This window comes from Microcebus murinus, chromosome 10, assembly GCF_040939455.1.
Source record: "Microcebus murinus isolate Inina chromosome 10, M.murinus_Inina_mat1.0, whole genome shotgun sequence".
Classification (NCBI taxonomy): Eukaryota; Metazoa; Chordata; class Mammalia; order Primates; family Cheirogaleidae; genus Microcebus; species Microcebus murinus.
The window spans coordinates 99199163-99215918 of NC_134113.1; the positions used below are offsets into that span (position 1 = coordinate 99199163).

Here is a 16756-nt window from a genome sequence, read left to right on the forward strand (position 1 = left end):
AGGCGAGTGGATCACTCAAGGTCAGCAGTTTGAGACCAGCCTGAACAAGAATGAGACCCCGTCTCTACTATAAATAGAAAGAAATTATCTGGACAACTAAAAAAATATATATAGAAAAAATTAGTCGGGCATGGTGGTACATGCCTATAATCCCAGCTACTCGGGAGGCTGAGGCAGGAGGATTGCTTGAGCCCAGGAGTTTGAGGTTGCTGTGAGCTAGGCTGATGCCAAGGCACTCTAGCTTGGGCAACAAAGCCAGTCTCTGTCTCCAAAAAAAAAAAAAAGAGTAAACTGCTATTCACATTTCCAAGCAACAACTTTACATATCAATCATTCACTATGATCCATTAAATTATAAGGCTGGGGAAAGAAGAACTTTGTGTGAAAGTCTCATCTGTGCTGCTTTGGCATGTGATAGCAAAAATGTCAGAGGGCTCAGAGTGTCTGTGTGTGCATGGCAGGAAAGGGCATTAGAGGCAGCTGTGAGTCTGATGCCCACTGCTGTCACTCACTATGTTTTCTCACCTTTCAAGTGGTGATACTATTACCTGCCACATAGGGTTGTCAAAAGGATTCAAATAAGAAACGAGCTCAGCAGTACCGGAGTGCTTAACAAATGTCACTAATTGTTACTGTTGTTATTAAATACTCACAGGTCCTTGGTCTTTTTTTCTTCCCTCATGGGGGAACTGGGGTCCAGATGGGAAAGTTCTGGAGGGAGCTCCTTCCCTTGTGCCAGCAGCCATGCTCTTTCTTCCCTGAGCTTTCTCCTCTTAGCGCGATCTACGGTGAACACACAGCATGATGACATGAGTAAGTTAACTACACTCTAGACAATTAATTACATGTTCATTAATCACTGTGAGTGAAGGAAGAACAAAGACCACCAAAGCAGTATCACAAAATTATGTTTGTTCCCTTTGCCACTCTCTTTTTGGTAATTATGATGTTTCTCTAGGTGGAGTGTTTCATGTAAATTATCAACTGTTTCCTCATATTGAGCTCAAGTTGGAGGATGAAGTATGCATAGGGTGAGGAGGGAGCAAGGCAGAAGAAAACAGAAATATGAAAGTAGAAGAAAAAGAGAGGCCTTTCTCTCAAAACAGAAACACTCCTGTTTTAGGACTAGATTCTCAGTCTAAACACACACGAATTTTCTCCATGTACACTCAAGCCCTTGAGATTCTACATTTACAAAGTTGTCCGTGCATACCAATTGTCTGCTCTCCACCTACCCTCCCCCCTATGCCTGGGCTAAAGTGCCGTGATATCAGCCTAGCTCACAGCAACCTTAAACTCCTGGGCTCAGGTGATCCTTCTGCCTCAGCCTCCAGAGTAGCTGGGACTACAGCATGCGCCACCATGATCGGATAATTTTTTGTATATATATTTTTAGTTGGTCAATTAATTCCTTGCTATTTTTAGTAGAGATGGGGTCTCTCTCTTGTTCAGGCTGGTTTCGAACTCCTGACCTTGAGCAATCCTCCTGCCTTAGTCTCCCAGAGTGCTAGGATTATAGGTGTGAGCCACCTCCCCCAGCCTAGTTTCCAGTCTTTATATACACACATATATCCACATTTTTCTCTGTAAAACTAAACCCCTACAATACAGAATAGAAGCAATGACAGAGGAAATCCTTGTGTTTATCCTGACGTCAGAGGGAATATTTCTAATGTTTCTCCATTAAGTAGAATATTTCCTTAAGTTGTTAACAGACACTGATTAAGGAAGTCCTTTTCCATACCAAGTTTGCAAGACTGCTATTAATATAAGCCAAGGAATCCCAGAAACCACTAGAAGCCGGAAGAGCCAAGGAAGGTTTCTTGCCTAGAGCTTTCAGAGATTGTGACCCCATTAACACCTAGATTTTGAATTTCTAGCCTTTAGAACTGCATGAGAACAAATTTCTGTTACTTTAAGCCACCTAGTTTATGTTTATTTGTTATGGTAGCCCTAGGAAACTAATATAAAATTCAAGCCTATTTTCTTTGAATTCAACTGTTGTTCCTAGGAAGTCTGCTATCAGTATTACAGAACATCTTCTAATGTCTTTTCCAAATTGGTTGTTTTGAATTTCTGTGAGCCATGTATTCTATAATTTGGTTCCACATGTCTACATGTGATTTATATCCAGTTTACATCTCTTCTTGCTTTTAGTATCTGAGGATTTGGGTTTTTTTTCATCAAATCAAAAAAATACTCAAATATTATATGTCAATGTTCTCCTGGCTTTACTATATTAATTCTTTACTTTTAGAACTAATAACAAACACACACTGGACCTTTCAAGCTATCCACCACCTGAGTCAGTTATAAAGCTGTTTCTGTCAGTTCTAATCCATCTTCCACATTCTGCTTTGTGATACTGGGGCAGGGATCTTACAAATATCATTTCTCCACTCTCACTTGGCTTTATATTCTGCCTGAAAGGAGCGCTAAAGGGACAACCGGAGGCAGGATGAGGGAAGAAGGTGACTTTCTCCCTGCTGGTCTGCTTTCTGTGGCTGTTCACCACCACACCAGCAGTGTTCTCTCACCAGGTTCTCCCAGTGGTCTCAGAAGCAGGCTGGCTGTGCGCCTTCACCGGTTCCAGCACAGGGCAGCAGCACTCAACCTCAACTGCCTGAGGTCCAGGCTCTGCAGAGCCCCTCCTGGGCTTCCAGATGCTGCCCACCCCCCTCCATGCCCCTCTGCTGCAGGACTGCCTCCTGTGTCACTTTTAACCTTTGTATTTTTCTAACTCACATTTAACCAAACACCTTGATGAAGTTCTCTCTGTTGGTTTTTGTGACTGCACCCTGACTTCTTTTTCCACAGCCATCCCTCTTTATCTCACAGCTGCAGTCTATTTAACTTCCCACATCTATTCTCCCTTAACTGAGTCTCATGAGAATCTAAGCTATTTAACCCAGTTACTAAAGGTAAAGTAGCCATCCTTTACCTTTCTAGAAGTTCTAGTAGTTTCCTTTGAATCTGGTTATTTTTTCTCTTTGTTTTCAATTCCTTCTTTTTTATAATGCAAAATATATTTCTTTTTTCTTTTTTTTTTGCAGCCAACTATTGTTCACAATGGAGGTTCCTCATGTGCTTTGAAATTCTAATTGCCTATTCCTTTTCAGCAGGACTGTCAAAGGTAGAGTCCTGAGAATGACCACTCCCCACTCACCTTGTCGGCCCTTTCCAGTTCCAGTCCCACCTCCTGGCCTCCTTCTTGTGGTAAAGAATTAAGCTAAGCTCTTCAAAAGGATATTTATGCAGTTATTAGGTAAAGTAAAACTTCTGACGGCAGGTATACCAAAAATTTAAATAACATAACACACATGTACATAACATATAGATATTATAAATAGGATTTCCATTATCTGAAATAGAATTTTTAGGTTACTTATCAACCATACTGACAGAATCAGTTAGTTTCAATAATGTCCATTACTGTGACTTCTCTGACTCAGCATGAATACTCAGGTCATAACCCAGTCTTCTATACCAATCAACAGCAGTACATTTATTTTCCCCTTGATTTTTTTCTGTTGTGGCATTTTAAATTTTTGGTAAAAAATACATAAAATGTACTGCCTTAATCATGTTAAGAGTACATTATCTACATAAGCAATGATCCAATTCCAGAACTTTTTCATCATCCCAAACAGAAACTCTGTATGCATTAAACACTACTCCCCATTTCCTTCTCACTCAGCCTCCAGTATACAATGTTTGTCCCCTTTGTGTCTCGCTGATTTCACTTAGCATAGTATCTTTAAGGTTCATCTATGTGTAGCATATTTCAGAATTTCACTCCTTTTTGAGGCTGAATAATACTAATGTTCCATCGTAAGTACATATCACATTTTGTTTATCCATTCAGCCACCGAAAGACACTTAGGTTGTTTCCACTTTCTGGCTTCTGTGTTTTCTTCATCCACTTCCCTCCTTTCAAATTTCTTTAACCAAACAAAAGCTATGAACCTTCCCCTTGGAATTATGCATTCATACCATAGCACATTAGTTTTGCAAACACATTCAGGGGACTCCCAGACCAGCAACTGCAGCATTGTTGAGATGAGAGTATAAACAGAGGCATGCAACAGAGTGAAGCTATGTTCTTTGCTACATTTACCCTCAAACACAGACAAATATTATCTTAAAAGGACCCAAAGGATGAAATCCTCTTAGAATTTAATGTCATACAGAGCTTGTTTCTCTGAATAAACTGTTATAATTTAAAAACTATCCTATTAGTACATAATCCATTATTTCTCTCTTTATAGTTAGAAGCAACTAAAAAGTCTGTAAGTTTATTATTGTAACTATCTTTTGGCCTGTAATTCTTTCCACAATAACTATCCTTTGTAATTTGCTGTGTGTTTGGGACTGTCCTGTTTTCATTTAATCCTTCTAACAGGTCTGCACAGCCCAACCTGATCTGGTGCCTGGTCACCTGCAAGGCCACATGTCCAGCCAGCCTTCCCTTTGTCCACCTTGATCCAGCCACACTAGTCTACTTGCTGCACACTCCCGTCTCAGTGCCTATCAGACGCCATTCCTTCTGCCTGCAATGCTCTTGCCCCATCAGGTATTCATGTGGCAACCTCATTCACTTTTTTAAAATGTCACATCTTCAAAGAGAACTTTCTTGATAAGTCTATTTAAATGTCACTTTCATTGTGTTACCTTTTTTTGTTTTAAGATAGTTATGCTATGTTGCCCAGGCTGGACTCACACTACTGGGCTCAAATGATCCTCTTATCTTAGCCTCCTGAGTAGCTAAGGCTACAGGTGGTACCACCATTTCAAGCTATGTCAGAACTCTATTGAAAAACGAAATCCCATTTAAAAATACAAAGAAATAAGCTGGGTGTGGTGGTATGCACCTGTAGTCTAGCTACTCAGAAGAGGCTGAGGCAGGAGGGTTGTTTGAGCTCAGGAGTTTCAGATCAGCCTGGGCAATATACAGAAATCTTGAGAGGGAGAAAAAAGAAAGAAAAGCCAGTTATTATATCTTGAGGAATTTAAATCTAGCATCAGAAATAGGTCCTATGAAAGACCTTATAAGTATTACATACCAGCATACAGGCTAAATCTGTAGATGACATACACCAAAGATTTTAGAATGAAGAAATGGGGTTAACATATTAAGTAACAGAAACTACTATTTAGAAATGGGAGGAAAAAAGTACATAAGGCCAGGATCCTTCAATTTTCATAGCCAAAATTTACCTAAATTTTACACTGAAACACTGCATTAAAAAAGTCAAATCCAGGCCGGGCGCGGTGGCTCACGCCTGTAATCCTAGCTCTTGGGAGGCCGAGGCGGGCGGATTGCTCAAGGTCAGGAGTTCAAAACCAGCCTGAGCAAGAGCAAGACCCCGTCTCTACTATAAATAGAAAGAAATTAATTGGCCAACTGATATATATATAAAAAATTAGCCGGGCATGGTGGCACATGCCTGTAGTCCCAGCTACTCGGGAGGCTGAGGCAGAAGGATCGCTCGAGCCCAGGAGTTTGAGGTTGCTGTGAGCTAGGCTGACGCCATGGCACTCATTCTAGCCTGGACAACAAAGCGAGACTCTGTCTCAAAAAAAAAAAAAAAAAAAAAAAAAAAGTCAAATCCAGGGCCGAGCGCGGTGGCTCACGCCTGTAATCCTAGCACTTTGGGAGGCCGAGATGGGCAGATTGCTCAAGGTCAGGAGTTCGAAACCAGCCTAAGCGAGACCCCCGTCTCTACCAAAAGTAGAAAGAAATTAATTGACCAACTAAAAATATATATACAAAAAATTAGCCGGGCATAGTGGCGCATGCCTGTAGTTCCTTCCAGCTACTTGGGAGGCTGAGGCAGTAGGATCGCTTGAGCCCAGGAGTTTGAGGTTGCTGTGAGCTAGGCTGACGCTACGGCACTCACTCTAGCCTGGGCAACAAAGTGAGACTCTGTCTCAAAAAAAAAAAAAAAAAAAAAAAAAAAAGTCAAATCCCATATACTATACTGTTTTATTAAAAAATTACAAAGATTCAATACATTTAAAAGAAAAGATTTGGAACAAAAATTCTCAGCCAAAAGAAAAAAAAGAAAGAAAAAGAAAAGATAAACTTTAGTCTATATTCAACCATGTCAAATGATCTGTTTTCATATGATATTGTCAGGTTCACCTTATAAATACAACTGTTATGTAAGAAAACACCTAAGGACAGTTAGTTATCCTTACCTTTGTGGAACCACAAACATAAGAAAAATCTCATTATCCTAAGACCAATATCCAGACCTGGGTCTGAGAAAACTATTTGCTATAATAACATTAATGGTAATATTCTGGACTTGAAGAGTGCCAAATCTAAAAAAACCTGAGGCTCAAATATATCTCATTTGTGCTTGAAATTATATCTGTGAAATCAGTTCTCATCAATATCTTAATACATTTTTTTTTATTCCACCCAGGGGGCATAGCAGAGATTAGAATAAACTAAGACACTGAAAGGCACACCGAAACTGACAAGTGCTTCAGAAGGAATAAAAAGGCAGTGAGACTGGATACAGGAGAATAAACATGACAAAATACAACGCACAAAGTATGTACACAGACTCTGGTCCCAAAGTGGTTAACAGACCCTTTCAACAGGGAGAAGACCTAAGAAACTTTTATATCAGATACATTTTCCAAGGTTTTATACTATGTAAATTGTAAAAGGGGTCTTAATGCAGGGAGAAAAAAAGATGAATGCAGACTGTCATTTATACACCAGAATGAGCTCAGATACATGGCGGCACCTAGCCTGGAGTGGCTGTGGCTCTGCGGACACTGGGCCACGCCACATACACCTCCCTCTCCATACTGCGCCGAGAGCACACGTACCTTCCACCGCCTTGACCTTCTCCTCCAATTCCCGTTTCCTCTCTTCCTTCAGCATCTGCTCCTGCTCCTTCTTCTGCACTGCCAGAAGAATCTGACGCTCTTCCTCCTCCTCTTTGCGCTTCTGTTTCTCTATTCTGGTGAGCACAGGCGTCTCCTGTGTATGCAGGAGTATACATCAGTACACAGTGAGATCAGTTCTGCCCCCTCAGATTCAATTTACTGACTTCAACATATTCCATAAATATTACTAGATACCTACTGTTAGCTAGAGGATTTATTTCTTAACTACCAGTTGATTTTATTATTTGTAGAATAAATGTATGGTTATATAAATTGATACTAACAAAGACAGCATTCTTTTAGATTTAATTTTGGATAAACTTGAAAAAAAACCCACCTTCCTCTAAGTACACTAAGGATGAAAGATAGTCACTGGACAGACCGCATACTCCCAATATCAGTAATACGCACGATTTTCTTTTTTTTCGAGACACAGTCTTGCTCTATTGTCTGGCAGAGTGCAATAGTGTCAGCTTAGCTCACAGCACCCTCTAACTCCTAGGCTCAAATGATCCTCCTGCTTCAGCCTCCTGAATAGCTGGGAGTAGATCTCACCACACCTGGCTTTTTTTTCTAATATTTTCAGTTGCCCGTCTAATTTCTTTCTATTTTTAGTAGAGACAGGGTCTCGCTCTTGCTCAGGCTGGTCTCCAACTCTTGAGCTGAAGCAAACCTCCTGCCTCAGCCTCCCAGAGTGCTAGGATCACAAGTGTGAGCCACCATCCCCAGCCCCACTACGAATGGTTTTGAAACTCTTACCTTTTTACACTTTTCATTACCAACAAAATATGAAATTGGGGTTTTAGTGGTAAGGGCCACTGTTTTAGCTTAAGATGCAAAGAGAGAAAAGAGAAATTCATGAAAATTACACAAAGACTGGCTATCATATTCCTTTGTTTTTCAAGCCAAACAATGTTAGCAAAGATTTCAGGTGGTTGCTGAGAATGTGATTGTCTAAGAAATCTAACAAAAGAAAAGATAAACAAAGGAAAACAGGACAATTATCGTAAGGGAAGTTTTACAATGCACATTTTCCAGTAAAACTAGTTCTGAGCCATGCTGTAGCCTAGGACACTGAAGCTGCTTATTTTTAATTTCTTCCCTCAACTTTTGTGCTGATGTGAAAGCTAGAACTTCTCTCTTTTTTAAGTGTTATTGAAGAGGTAACAACTGTTGTTTGCAATAAACAACATCCATAAGTTGCAGAGAGACAGAAAAATGAATAGGGTGTCAACAGAGGGAGAATTCACATTACCCTCACAGAAAAGATTTTAATTATCTGTTTCAGGTGAAACCTAACAGGAATGTGAAGCTTTCTTTAACCACTTTGGTCCGGCGCTCACCGGCCGCGACACCTCGCCCGCAGCGGCACTCACAGTCTGTGCTGTGCGTTGACCACGCGTCCGTTCTGCTCTTGTGTGACGAGGAAAGCCTTAAAGCACTGAAAGCTTGCTCTCCTTTACAGGCAGCTTTACTTGTCATGTGAATCAGAATAGGTAACATATACATTTTTGTTTTCATTACGTTATTTTTAAATGTTCACAATTTAATTTTGATAAATGAAAAATTAGAAAAGTCATATCACGGCTGTCGGCTAAAGTCGCTGTGTGCATTCATCTGTGGCTGTCAACTACAGTTGACTCTGGTCCCAAAGTGGTTAACAGACCCTTTCAACAGGGAGAAGACCTAAGAAACTTTTATATCAGATACATTTTCCAAGGTTTTATACGGTGTAAATTGTAAAAGGGGTCTTAATGCGGGGAGAAAAAAAGACGAATGCAGACTGTCATTTATACAAGTTACTGTTAAACAATGAAACTGCTTTTGATTAAAATTGTGTTATTATTTTCTTTATGGTTCTTAAAACCAGTTTAGATTCTCATTTGACTCAATTTAGACATGAGTCTTGTCTAGACAGTAGACTTTCAATGTCATTTTTTTTTCAATTATTCAAATTCTATGAGCATGACTTTAATTAAGAGTTGACAAGGTAAACATCTGGAATGACCAGGAGGAGAGATGAAAATAGAGAATTAGCCACTGTTAATTGTACATACAACACTGCACTCACAAGGAGTCTCAGCAGAACAAACAGAATTCAATTCAGTTCCCTAAAATCTTCATTAGCATATAACCAGAGCAGGTAGTTAAAACATGGTAGATGCTGATTCTGAAATGGGCATACGATGGACAACTGGCAAGTACAATTCTTCCAAGGACTGCAACTCTGGCCACTGGCCAGAATAAATGCCAGTCCAGCACCTTCCCTGAATTCTGCCAACACTCCTCACCCTCATCCGACTTCCCAAGTCCTTCATTACTCCAACTCTTTGGCAACATCTTTACCCAGCTGACAACATATGAGGAAACTACAGTTAACAAACCAAAGTAAAAAACAAAACAAAACAATGTGCCTTTGCTTTCAGTTGTACATTGACTCAAAAACAAACAAATAAAAAACAATAAAAACCCACATAAATTGATTAACAAGAGTAGGGGAAAGGGAAGAGATATGAGGAAATGGAACCTTGTTAAAGGAAATATTTCATTCAAAGAAAATAATAGCAATTTCTATATGACAGACACAAAAATGAGAGAAAAAAACAGGCATATACAACAAATATAAGTTATTTAAATCATAACATAATGTACATGTATTCATTCTGCCCCTCCCCACAGAGAACAGCTGGTATAATTATGTGAAATATTTTCCCTTCAATCAGTACAAGAGTATATTAAATAAGATCAGCATTTTAATGAGGACTGAGGAAATGCAAGCCAATTACTTATGAAATGAAATATTAAGTCACTGAAGACTTGATTATCTAAGTAGACAAACATGGGAGGTATTTCATGTTAAATCAATGTAAGAGGGGAGAATGGACAAAAGAGCCAAATACATAAATCTTACTAATATCCATTTAACTTTATAACAAATGACAATGACTTGTTATTTTTAATATGTAGAGAGAAATTACAAATCAATAGTGCTCCCCAACAAATGGAACATGAATATGAAATTCACAGAAGATACATAAAACATGCATGTCACAGAATGTTCAATATGATCCCATAGAGAAAAAGCCTAAAGCAAATCCATGAAAATGTAAATAGTAATGATTCCTGCATTGTGGGATCATCATGTCTTTTACAGTTTCTAAATGCAGTCTCCAAGTTTTCTATAAGAATGTAAATTCTTTTGGACTCAGAACAATCCCTTCCCAAATAGACTGGGGAATCAACACTAGTATTAGATGTTCTCAAGTAATCTAATGTGGTTTTTTTTGTGTTTTTTTTTTTTTGAGACAGAGTCTCACTCCGTTGCCCTGGCTAGAGTGCCGTGGTGTCAGCCTAGCTCACAGCAACCTCAAACTCCTGGGCTCAAGTGATGTTCCTGTCTCAGCCTCCTGAGTAGCTGGGACTATAGGCACGTGCCACCATGCCCAGCTAATTTTTTCTATTTTTTTTAGTTGGCCAATGAATTTCTTTTCTATTTTTAGTAGAGACGGGGTCTCGTTCTTGCTCAGGCTGGTCTCAAACTCCTGACCTTGAGTGATCCTCTTACCTCGGCCTCCCAGAGTGCTGGGATTACAGGCGTGAGCCACCACACCCAGTCAAGTAATGTAATTTTTATTAACTTTGTATTCCCTCCACCATTTGATTCCTGTTAAAAGTCACATTCAAGGACCAAAAGGTTAGAACTTGTGCATTTAAAACAGTTTTTTTAAAAAAAATTTATTTAGAGACAGGATCTTGCTTTGTCACTCAGGCAGGCTTACTGTAGCCTTCAATTCCCCGAGTTCAAGTGATCCTCCTGCATCAGCCTCTGGAGTAGCTAGGACTACAGGTGCGCACCACAATGTCCAACTAACTTAAAAAATTTTTTTGTAGAAGGCCGGGCACAGTGGCTCACACCTGTAATCCTAGCTCTCTGGGAGGCCGAGGGGGGCGGATAGCTCAAGGTCAGGAGTTCAAAACTAGCCTCAGCAAGAGTGAGATCCCGTCTCTAAATAGAAAGAAATTAATTGGCCAACTAACATATATATAGAAAAAATTAGCCAGGCATGGTGGCACATGCCTGTAGTCCCAGCTACTCAGGAGGCTGAGGCAGGAGGATCACTTGAGCCCAGGAGTTTGAGGTTGCTGTGAGCTAGGCTGACGCCATGGCACTCTATCCTGGGCAACATAGCGAGACTCTGTCTCAAAAAAAAATTCTTTTTGTAGAGGGGGCAGGGGGGAGGAAGTGGGGAATCTTGCTATATTGCCCAGGCTGATCTTGAACTCCTGCCTTTAAGCCATCCTTCTGCCTCAGCCTCCCAAGCGACTCAGATTATAGGTGTCAGCCACTGCATCCATCCAACCTGTTTTTAAATTTCTGTGCTAATTTTCAACACTTAGGCACCACAAGGTAAAACAAGTGCTAATGACAATACCACTAAAGGACAGGACTATGTAAGCATACTTTTAGTAGGTCTTAACTATTAAAGAGCCAGCACAGGCCGGGCGCGGTGGCTCACGCCTGTAATCCTAGCTCTCTGGGAGGCTGAGGCGGGCGGATTGCTCGAGGTCAGGAGTTCGAAACCAGCCTGAGCAAGAGTGAGACCCCGTCTCTACTATAAATAGAAAGAAATTAATTGGCCAAATAATATATATAGAAAAAATTAGCCGGGCATGGTGGCGCATGCCTGTAGTCCCAGCCACTTGGGAGGCTGAGGCAGAAGGATTGCTTGAGCCCAGGAGTTTGAGGTTGCTGTGAGCTAGGCTGATGCCATGGCACTCATTCTAGCCTGGGCAACAAAGCGAGACTCTGTCTCAAAAAAAAAAAAAAAAAAAAAGAGCCAGCACAACCAAATGAATGGTAATCAAATAAACCCTAAATGGTTAGAAGATGATTTTACTTTCTTACATTGTAATTTTTTTCTTTAAAATAGGGTCAGCTGCAAATGGGACAAGGGTTAGTGTTTAAAGGCTTTACAGGTAAGAGGCCTGCTAGAATCAAGGGGGCATTTTCATGAGAAGCTAATTAGAAACACCATTTAGAAATCCACTCAAGGTTTATTCACAGAATCTCTGTTCTACACAGTGCTTAGGACTCCCGTATGCGCACCCCTGACCCTATGGCAGGTTATCAGACTTGTGGGCACACTTAAGAACATACCACCACATCCTAGCACTCTGGGAGGCCGAGATGGGCGGATTGCTTGAGCTCAGCAGTTTGAAACCAGCTGGAGCTACAGCGAGACCCCGTCTCTACTATAAATAGAAAGAAATTAATTGGCCAACTAATATATATAGAAAAAATTAGCGGGGCATGGTGGCGCATGCCTGTAGTCCCAGCTACTCGGGAGGCTGAGGCAGAAAGATGGCTTGAGCCCAGGAGTTTGAGGTTGCTGTAAGCGAGGCTGACGCCATGGCACTCACTCTAGCCTGGGCAACAGAGTGAAACTCTGTCTCAAAAAAAAAAAAAAAAAAAAAAAAAAAAAGAAAGAAAAGAACATACCACCACAAACAGCTCCATAACAATAGAAAACTCCAAAGTCTATCTACAAAAATAACCACTACATCCCTACTCCTACAACAGAGTTCAATGAGACTCTTCCTTCACTGATACTTTCTGCATAAGTCACAATGAAAATGCAGTAAGACTGAACTCTGGGGGTGACCAACACAGGCCAGAAACCGTGACTACATGCTTTAAAGGCCTAAAGATTTTGGGCGGGCGCGGTGGCTCACACCTGTAACCCTAGCTCTCTGGGAGGCCGAGGCGTGCGGATTGCTCAAGGTCAGGAGTTCGAAACCAGGCTGAGCAAGAGTGAGACACTCGTCTCTACTATAAATAGAAAGAAATTAATTGGCCAACTAATGTATATAGAAAAAATTAGCCGGGCATGGTGGCACATGCCTGTAGTCCCAGCTACTTGGGAGGCCGAGGCAGTAGGATTGCTTGAGCCCAGGAGTTTGAGGTTGCTGTGAGCTAGATTGACGGCACGGCACTCACTCTAGCCTGGGCAATAAAGCGAGACTGTCAATCAATCAATCAATCAATAAAAATAATAAATAAATAAATAAATAAATGCCTGAAGATTTTTGCTGATGAAACAAAAGCACAAAACTCATGCCACCACTAAGGTTTTCTCCAGATTATCTGAAGCCACAACAGATATTTAAGAATCTTTATATGCCATGATTTCTTGTATCTCAAAGTAAGAGCAGAATAACAAAAAACAAACCAAAAAAGACTGCCAAGAATAAAAGAACAAATTTTATTGTTTGATACTAAACTTCTGCTTGACACAATGAAGAACCTCACAATCCATTCTGACTACTATGCAGTCTGAAGTGTAAATAGGGCATCTAAGGGGCAGTGAAAAGAAAATAGGAAAGGGAGATTCTCTGCAGGTGTTAGCTGTTAAGGCAATAAAGACAGTGGAAAGAACACAGTGGAAAGAACCCAAGAAAGCCAGGAGCAGGGGAGAGGGGGAGGAGAAGGCTAAATCAAAATATAATAAAGTGAATAAAAATTTAACAGCCCAGTCAAAGACATGCTCTAAAGTAAAACTACTGTCTCCTAAGGTAAAACTTTCTATGCCCACTGAACTGTTTAAATATTCAATAAAACATAGTACTCAAAGGAGACAAATGGTTAAAAACTAGAGAGACGAGGAGGCTGAGAAGGTGTGTGCAGTGTGCTTCCTGGACTTTCTGCAGCAAGGAGGATGGATTTTCCACACTTCTACTTCGCTGCTTCTTCCTTAATTTCACTCTCCTCTTTGTCTCCCCCATCAAACATATCCTTACTAGCAATCTAGGTTTCTTATGGCTCGTATCTCACTCTCACCTTGTTTACTTTAAATCTCAATAAATACAAATACCGAATTCATCCCTTCCTACAGTATGATGCTAGATAATGTCATTCAACTACTCTTAAACTACATTATTATTAATAGAAAATTAAAGTACCCAAACATAGTTGGCCCCTGGATGCTGCTTGGAAAACCCTTCTATTAATAATGAGTTGTTGCCCCAAACACTCTTTTTTCAACTAACATCTATCTCAAACTCCCACCTGAGGTCCTATCTTTCTTCATGGGACCTAAACATTTTTCTGCCCCTTCAAATGATTTGTGTCTTTACTTATCCTTTTTTACTTTCCTTGTGTCTCAGGAGAATTGTGATTGACTGCACCCCTTGGTGAGGTGCCTTGACACTTAAGCACTTCATGCTGCCAGACAGCAGACAGATCCACCCTGCTTCTCATTCATAGGCATTTTCATACCCACGCTGTTATCTCCAGTTAGAAACAAACCAACCAACCTGCCACAAGCTTTCTTCGTTTTTTATCTTTACTTTTTCATTGTTTTCTTTCATGGTCATACTTCCCAAAAGGACAGAAAATACGGTGACCTATAAAAACTCATCTTTTATTCACTCCTAGTACCTCTCCACCTGACCTTTATACCTATCATTGTATACTGAAACAATCCTCCCACCCTCGGGAAGTTGTCATCTCCTCCATTCAATCACAGCAATTTTTCTGCTAACTCTTGCTGAAGTATAGCTCAGTCTGACCTTCCAGTTTTTCCTTATAAAGCCATTTTCCACAGGATAACCAGTGAGGTATCTTCCTAAAAAAATAAAGATCTAATGACATAACTTTCCTTCCTACTGACCACTGAAGATATAAGGATGACAGATATAAGATATAAGGATGGCTGACCACTGAAGATATAAGGATATAGAATCTGATCACTCCAGCATTTTCTTATACTATTACTATATATTACAAAATATGCCAGCCACATCCTAATATACACTATTTTTTTTTTTACCACATTCTACAATGTCCTGCCTCTGTGCTTTTGTTTCTATTATTTCTGTCCTGTGGGATGCCCTCTGCCCCCACCCCTTTTTTTATACTCCTCATCAAAATACTAACCATCCCACAAGGTGGAGGTCAATGACAGCTCTCCTTGCTACAACTCTCCTTTGCTCAGCTCTAAATGCTTCCATCGTTGCATTCATGAGCTTCTATTACACATACATCTGTTATTGTACCTATCATTCTCATCTATGTTGGATAAAATAGAAATGTACCTATCATTCCAAATATAAGGAGACTGTAAGAGTGTGGCCTTCATGCCTTATTTTTACAGTTCCTTCTCTTTCTAGAAAGTATAAGAATTCTCAATAAAGGTTTGAGATTTAGGGGAGAAATGAGGTAAAATAAAGAAGAATGGAAGAAGTACATGAAATAAAATGTAACTATCCTTTCTGAACACCTAAAGCTCCTCCTGGCTACTCTCACACACACTCACCTCTTGCTTGATGCATTTGACGGACAGGTGGTCAGACAACCACCTAGGCTGCAACTCTGCCTTTGTGTGCTGTGGACGTTTTCCCTATAGTTAGAAGTGAGGAAAATAAAGGAAAAGATAGATTAGGGTGTTCTCAGCTGCTGCTGCTGCTGCCTCCGCCAGTAAAAGAACGGCGATTAAGGTGCACAGGAAATGGCTTTACCTAAGAGGGAGGGCCAAAGTACACTCAAGGACAATCAGGGAAAATGACCACTCAGCTGTGCAAGGTACTAAGCCAGTTTATTCTCATAAAACAACAAAAACAAAAATATTTACCGACAACCAAGTGTCTCCTTTGACAGTCTTTATTACTGGTAAGAAACTCCCTTCATGTTTAATTATTTTAAAAAATATATCTTTTCCCCTAATTATTAAGAGAAAGCCAGCTTTTTTATCACCTTCAGCTGAAGGGAATAGCTCTGAAAAAGGGACTTATGAGCAGCTGAGGGTAGACCTCCCCTTCACAAGGCAGTTCAGCGGCAGCAGTGAGAAGTGAGAGCAGCTGCCCAGGCTGGGAATGAAAGCTAGTAAGCAAGAGTGAGAAAAAGACTAGTGATTAGGAGTCTGAGAGTGCACCTGAAAAGATCAGAGCTCTGCGAAAATGCAACAGGGTTGAAAGTAACTACTGTAGGAAATTTCAAAGGAGTTTTGAGATGTAAACTAGGTAAGTATTTTGAAGACCAAGGTTTATTAGTACATGTAAGTTCTGGAATTTTTGTGGAATGAGCTCCGTAACTTCACCAATTGAAACCTAATATTAAAAGGGGGTAAGCAAAAGCCTTCACTTTAAGACAATGTAATTTCGCTGACTTTAGCATCAAAAACAACCAACCATTTTCCAGATTTGGCTTTGTTGACACTTAATCCAAACTCTTGACTTCTTGAAGAATCAATGAGGTAAGGAATCAAAGGACAGAAAATGGTAACAGGTGGTTTATAATACAAACACATTGAAAAGCCATGGGGGTAGCCTTAATGGGTCAGCAGCTTTAGAAAGCATTTCTAAGAGAAAGAACTACTTACCAACGCAGATGCAATGCCAGTTATCAAACGATGGCATGACCTTCTTTAAGTACTTTCCCCCAAAAGCTACCCTATAGAAGTTTCCTCAAATAAGCCTATAAGTAAGAAATTCTTTTATAAGCTTCAAGATCCTAATAGGAAGATAATCTCAACTAACCATGGAACTGTCTTCCAAAGAGATTACATGAGTTACCGTGATAAAAGCAAAAGACAACAAAATTTCCACTTCAACTTTGCCAAATCAGATGAAAGTTACTATAGAGGAACACACTACTCAATACAGAGGCTGAAAGTGCTTCCTGCCACACTTTACCATTACCTTCCGTGGAAACTAACTACCCTTAGTCAACTTATTTGTTAGGGACCTAATGTTTATAAAGCTTTCTGACTATTACTTTCTATAACACTAGCTACAAACATTTCCAACAGTCTACACACCCATTAAAAAGAGAAAAAAAGGTTATTTAAAAAGA

The 16756-nt window shown here is 40.1% G+C and overlaps 1 protein-coding gene across 2 annotated transcripts in view; it reads right to left on the reverse strand.

Annotated features, from left to right (window-relative positions):
- CECR2 (CECR2 histone acetyl-lysine reader) overlaps window positions 1-16756 on the reverse strand; it is a 178176-nt gene that overhangs the window by 35314 nt on the left and 126106 nt on the right. Inside the window, exons 8-10 of one of the 2 annotated variants that reach the window (XM_076007790.1) lie at window positions 15222-15305; window positions 6847-7000; window positions 654-783 (exon numbers count right to left, since the gene is read on the reverse strand). In XM_076007790.1, the coding sequence (XP_075863905.1) occupies window positions 654-783; window positions 6847-7000; window positions 15222-15305 (368 nt within the window). The remainder of the gene's footprint in view (window positions 1-653; window positions 784-6846; window positions 7001-15221; window positions 15306-16756) is intronic. The other variant, XM_012747732.2, reaches the window with a different exon arrangement.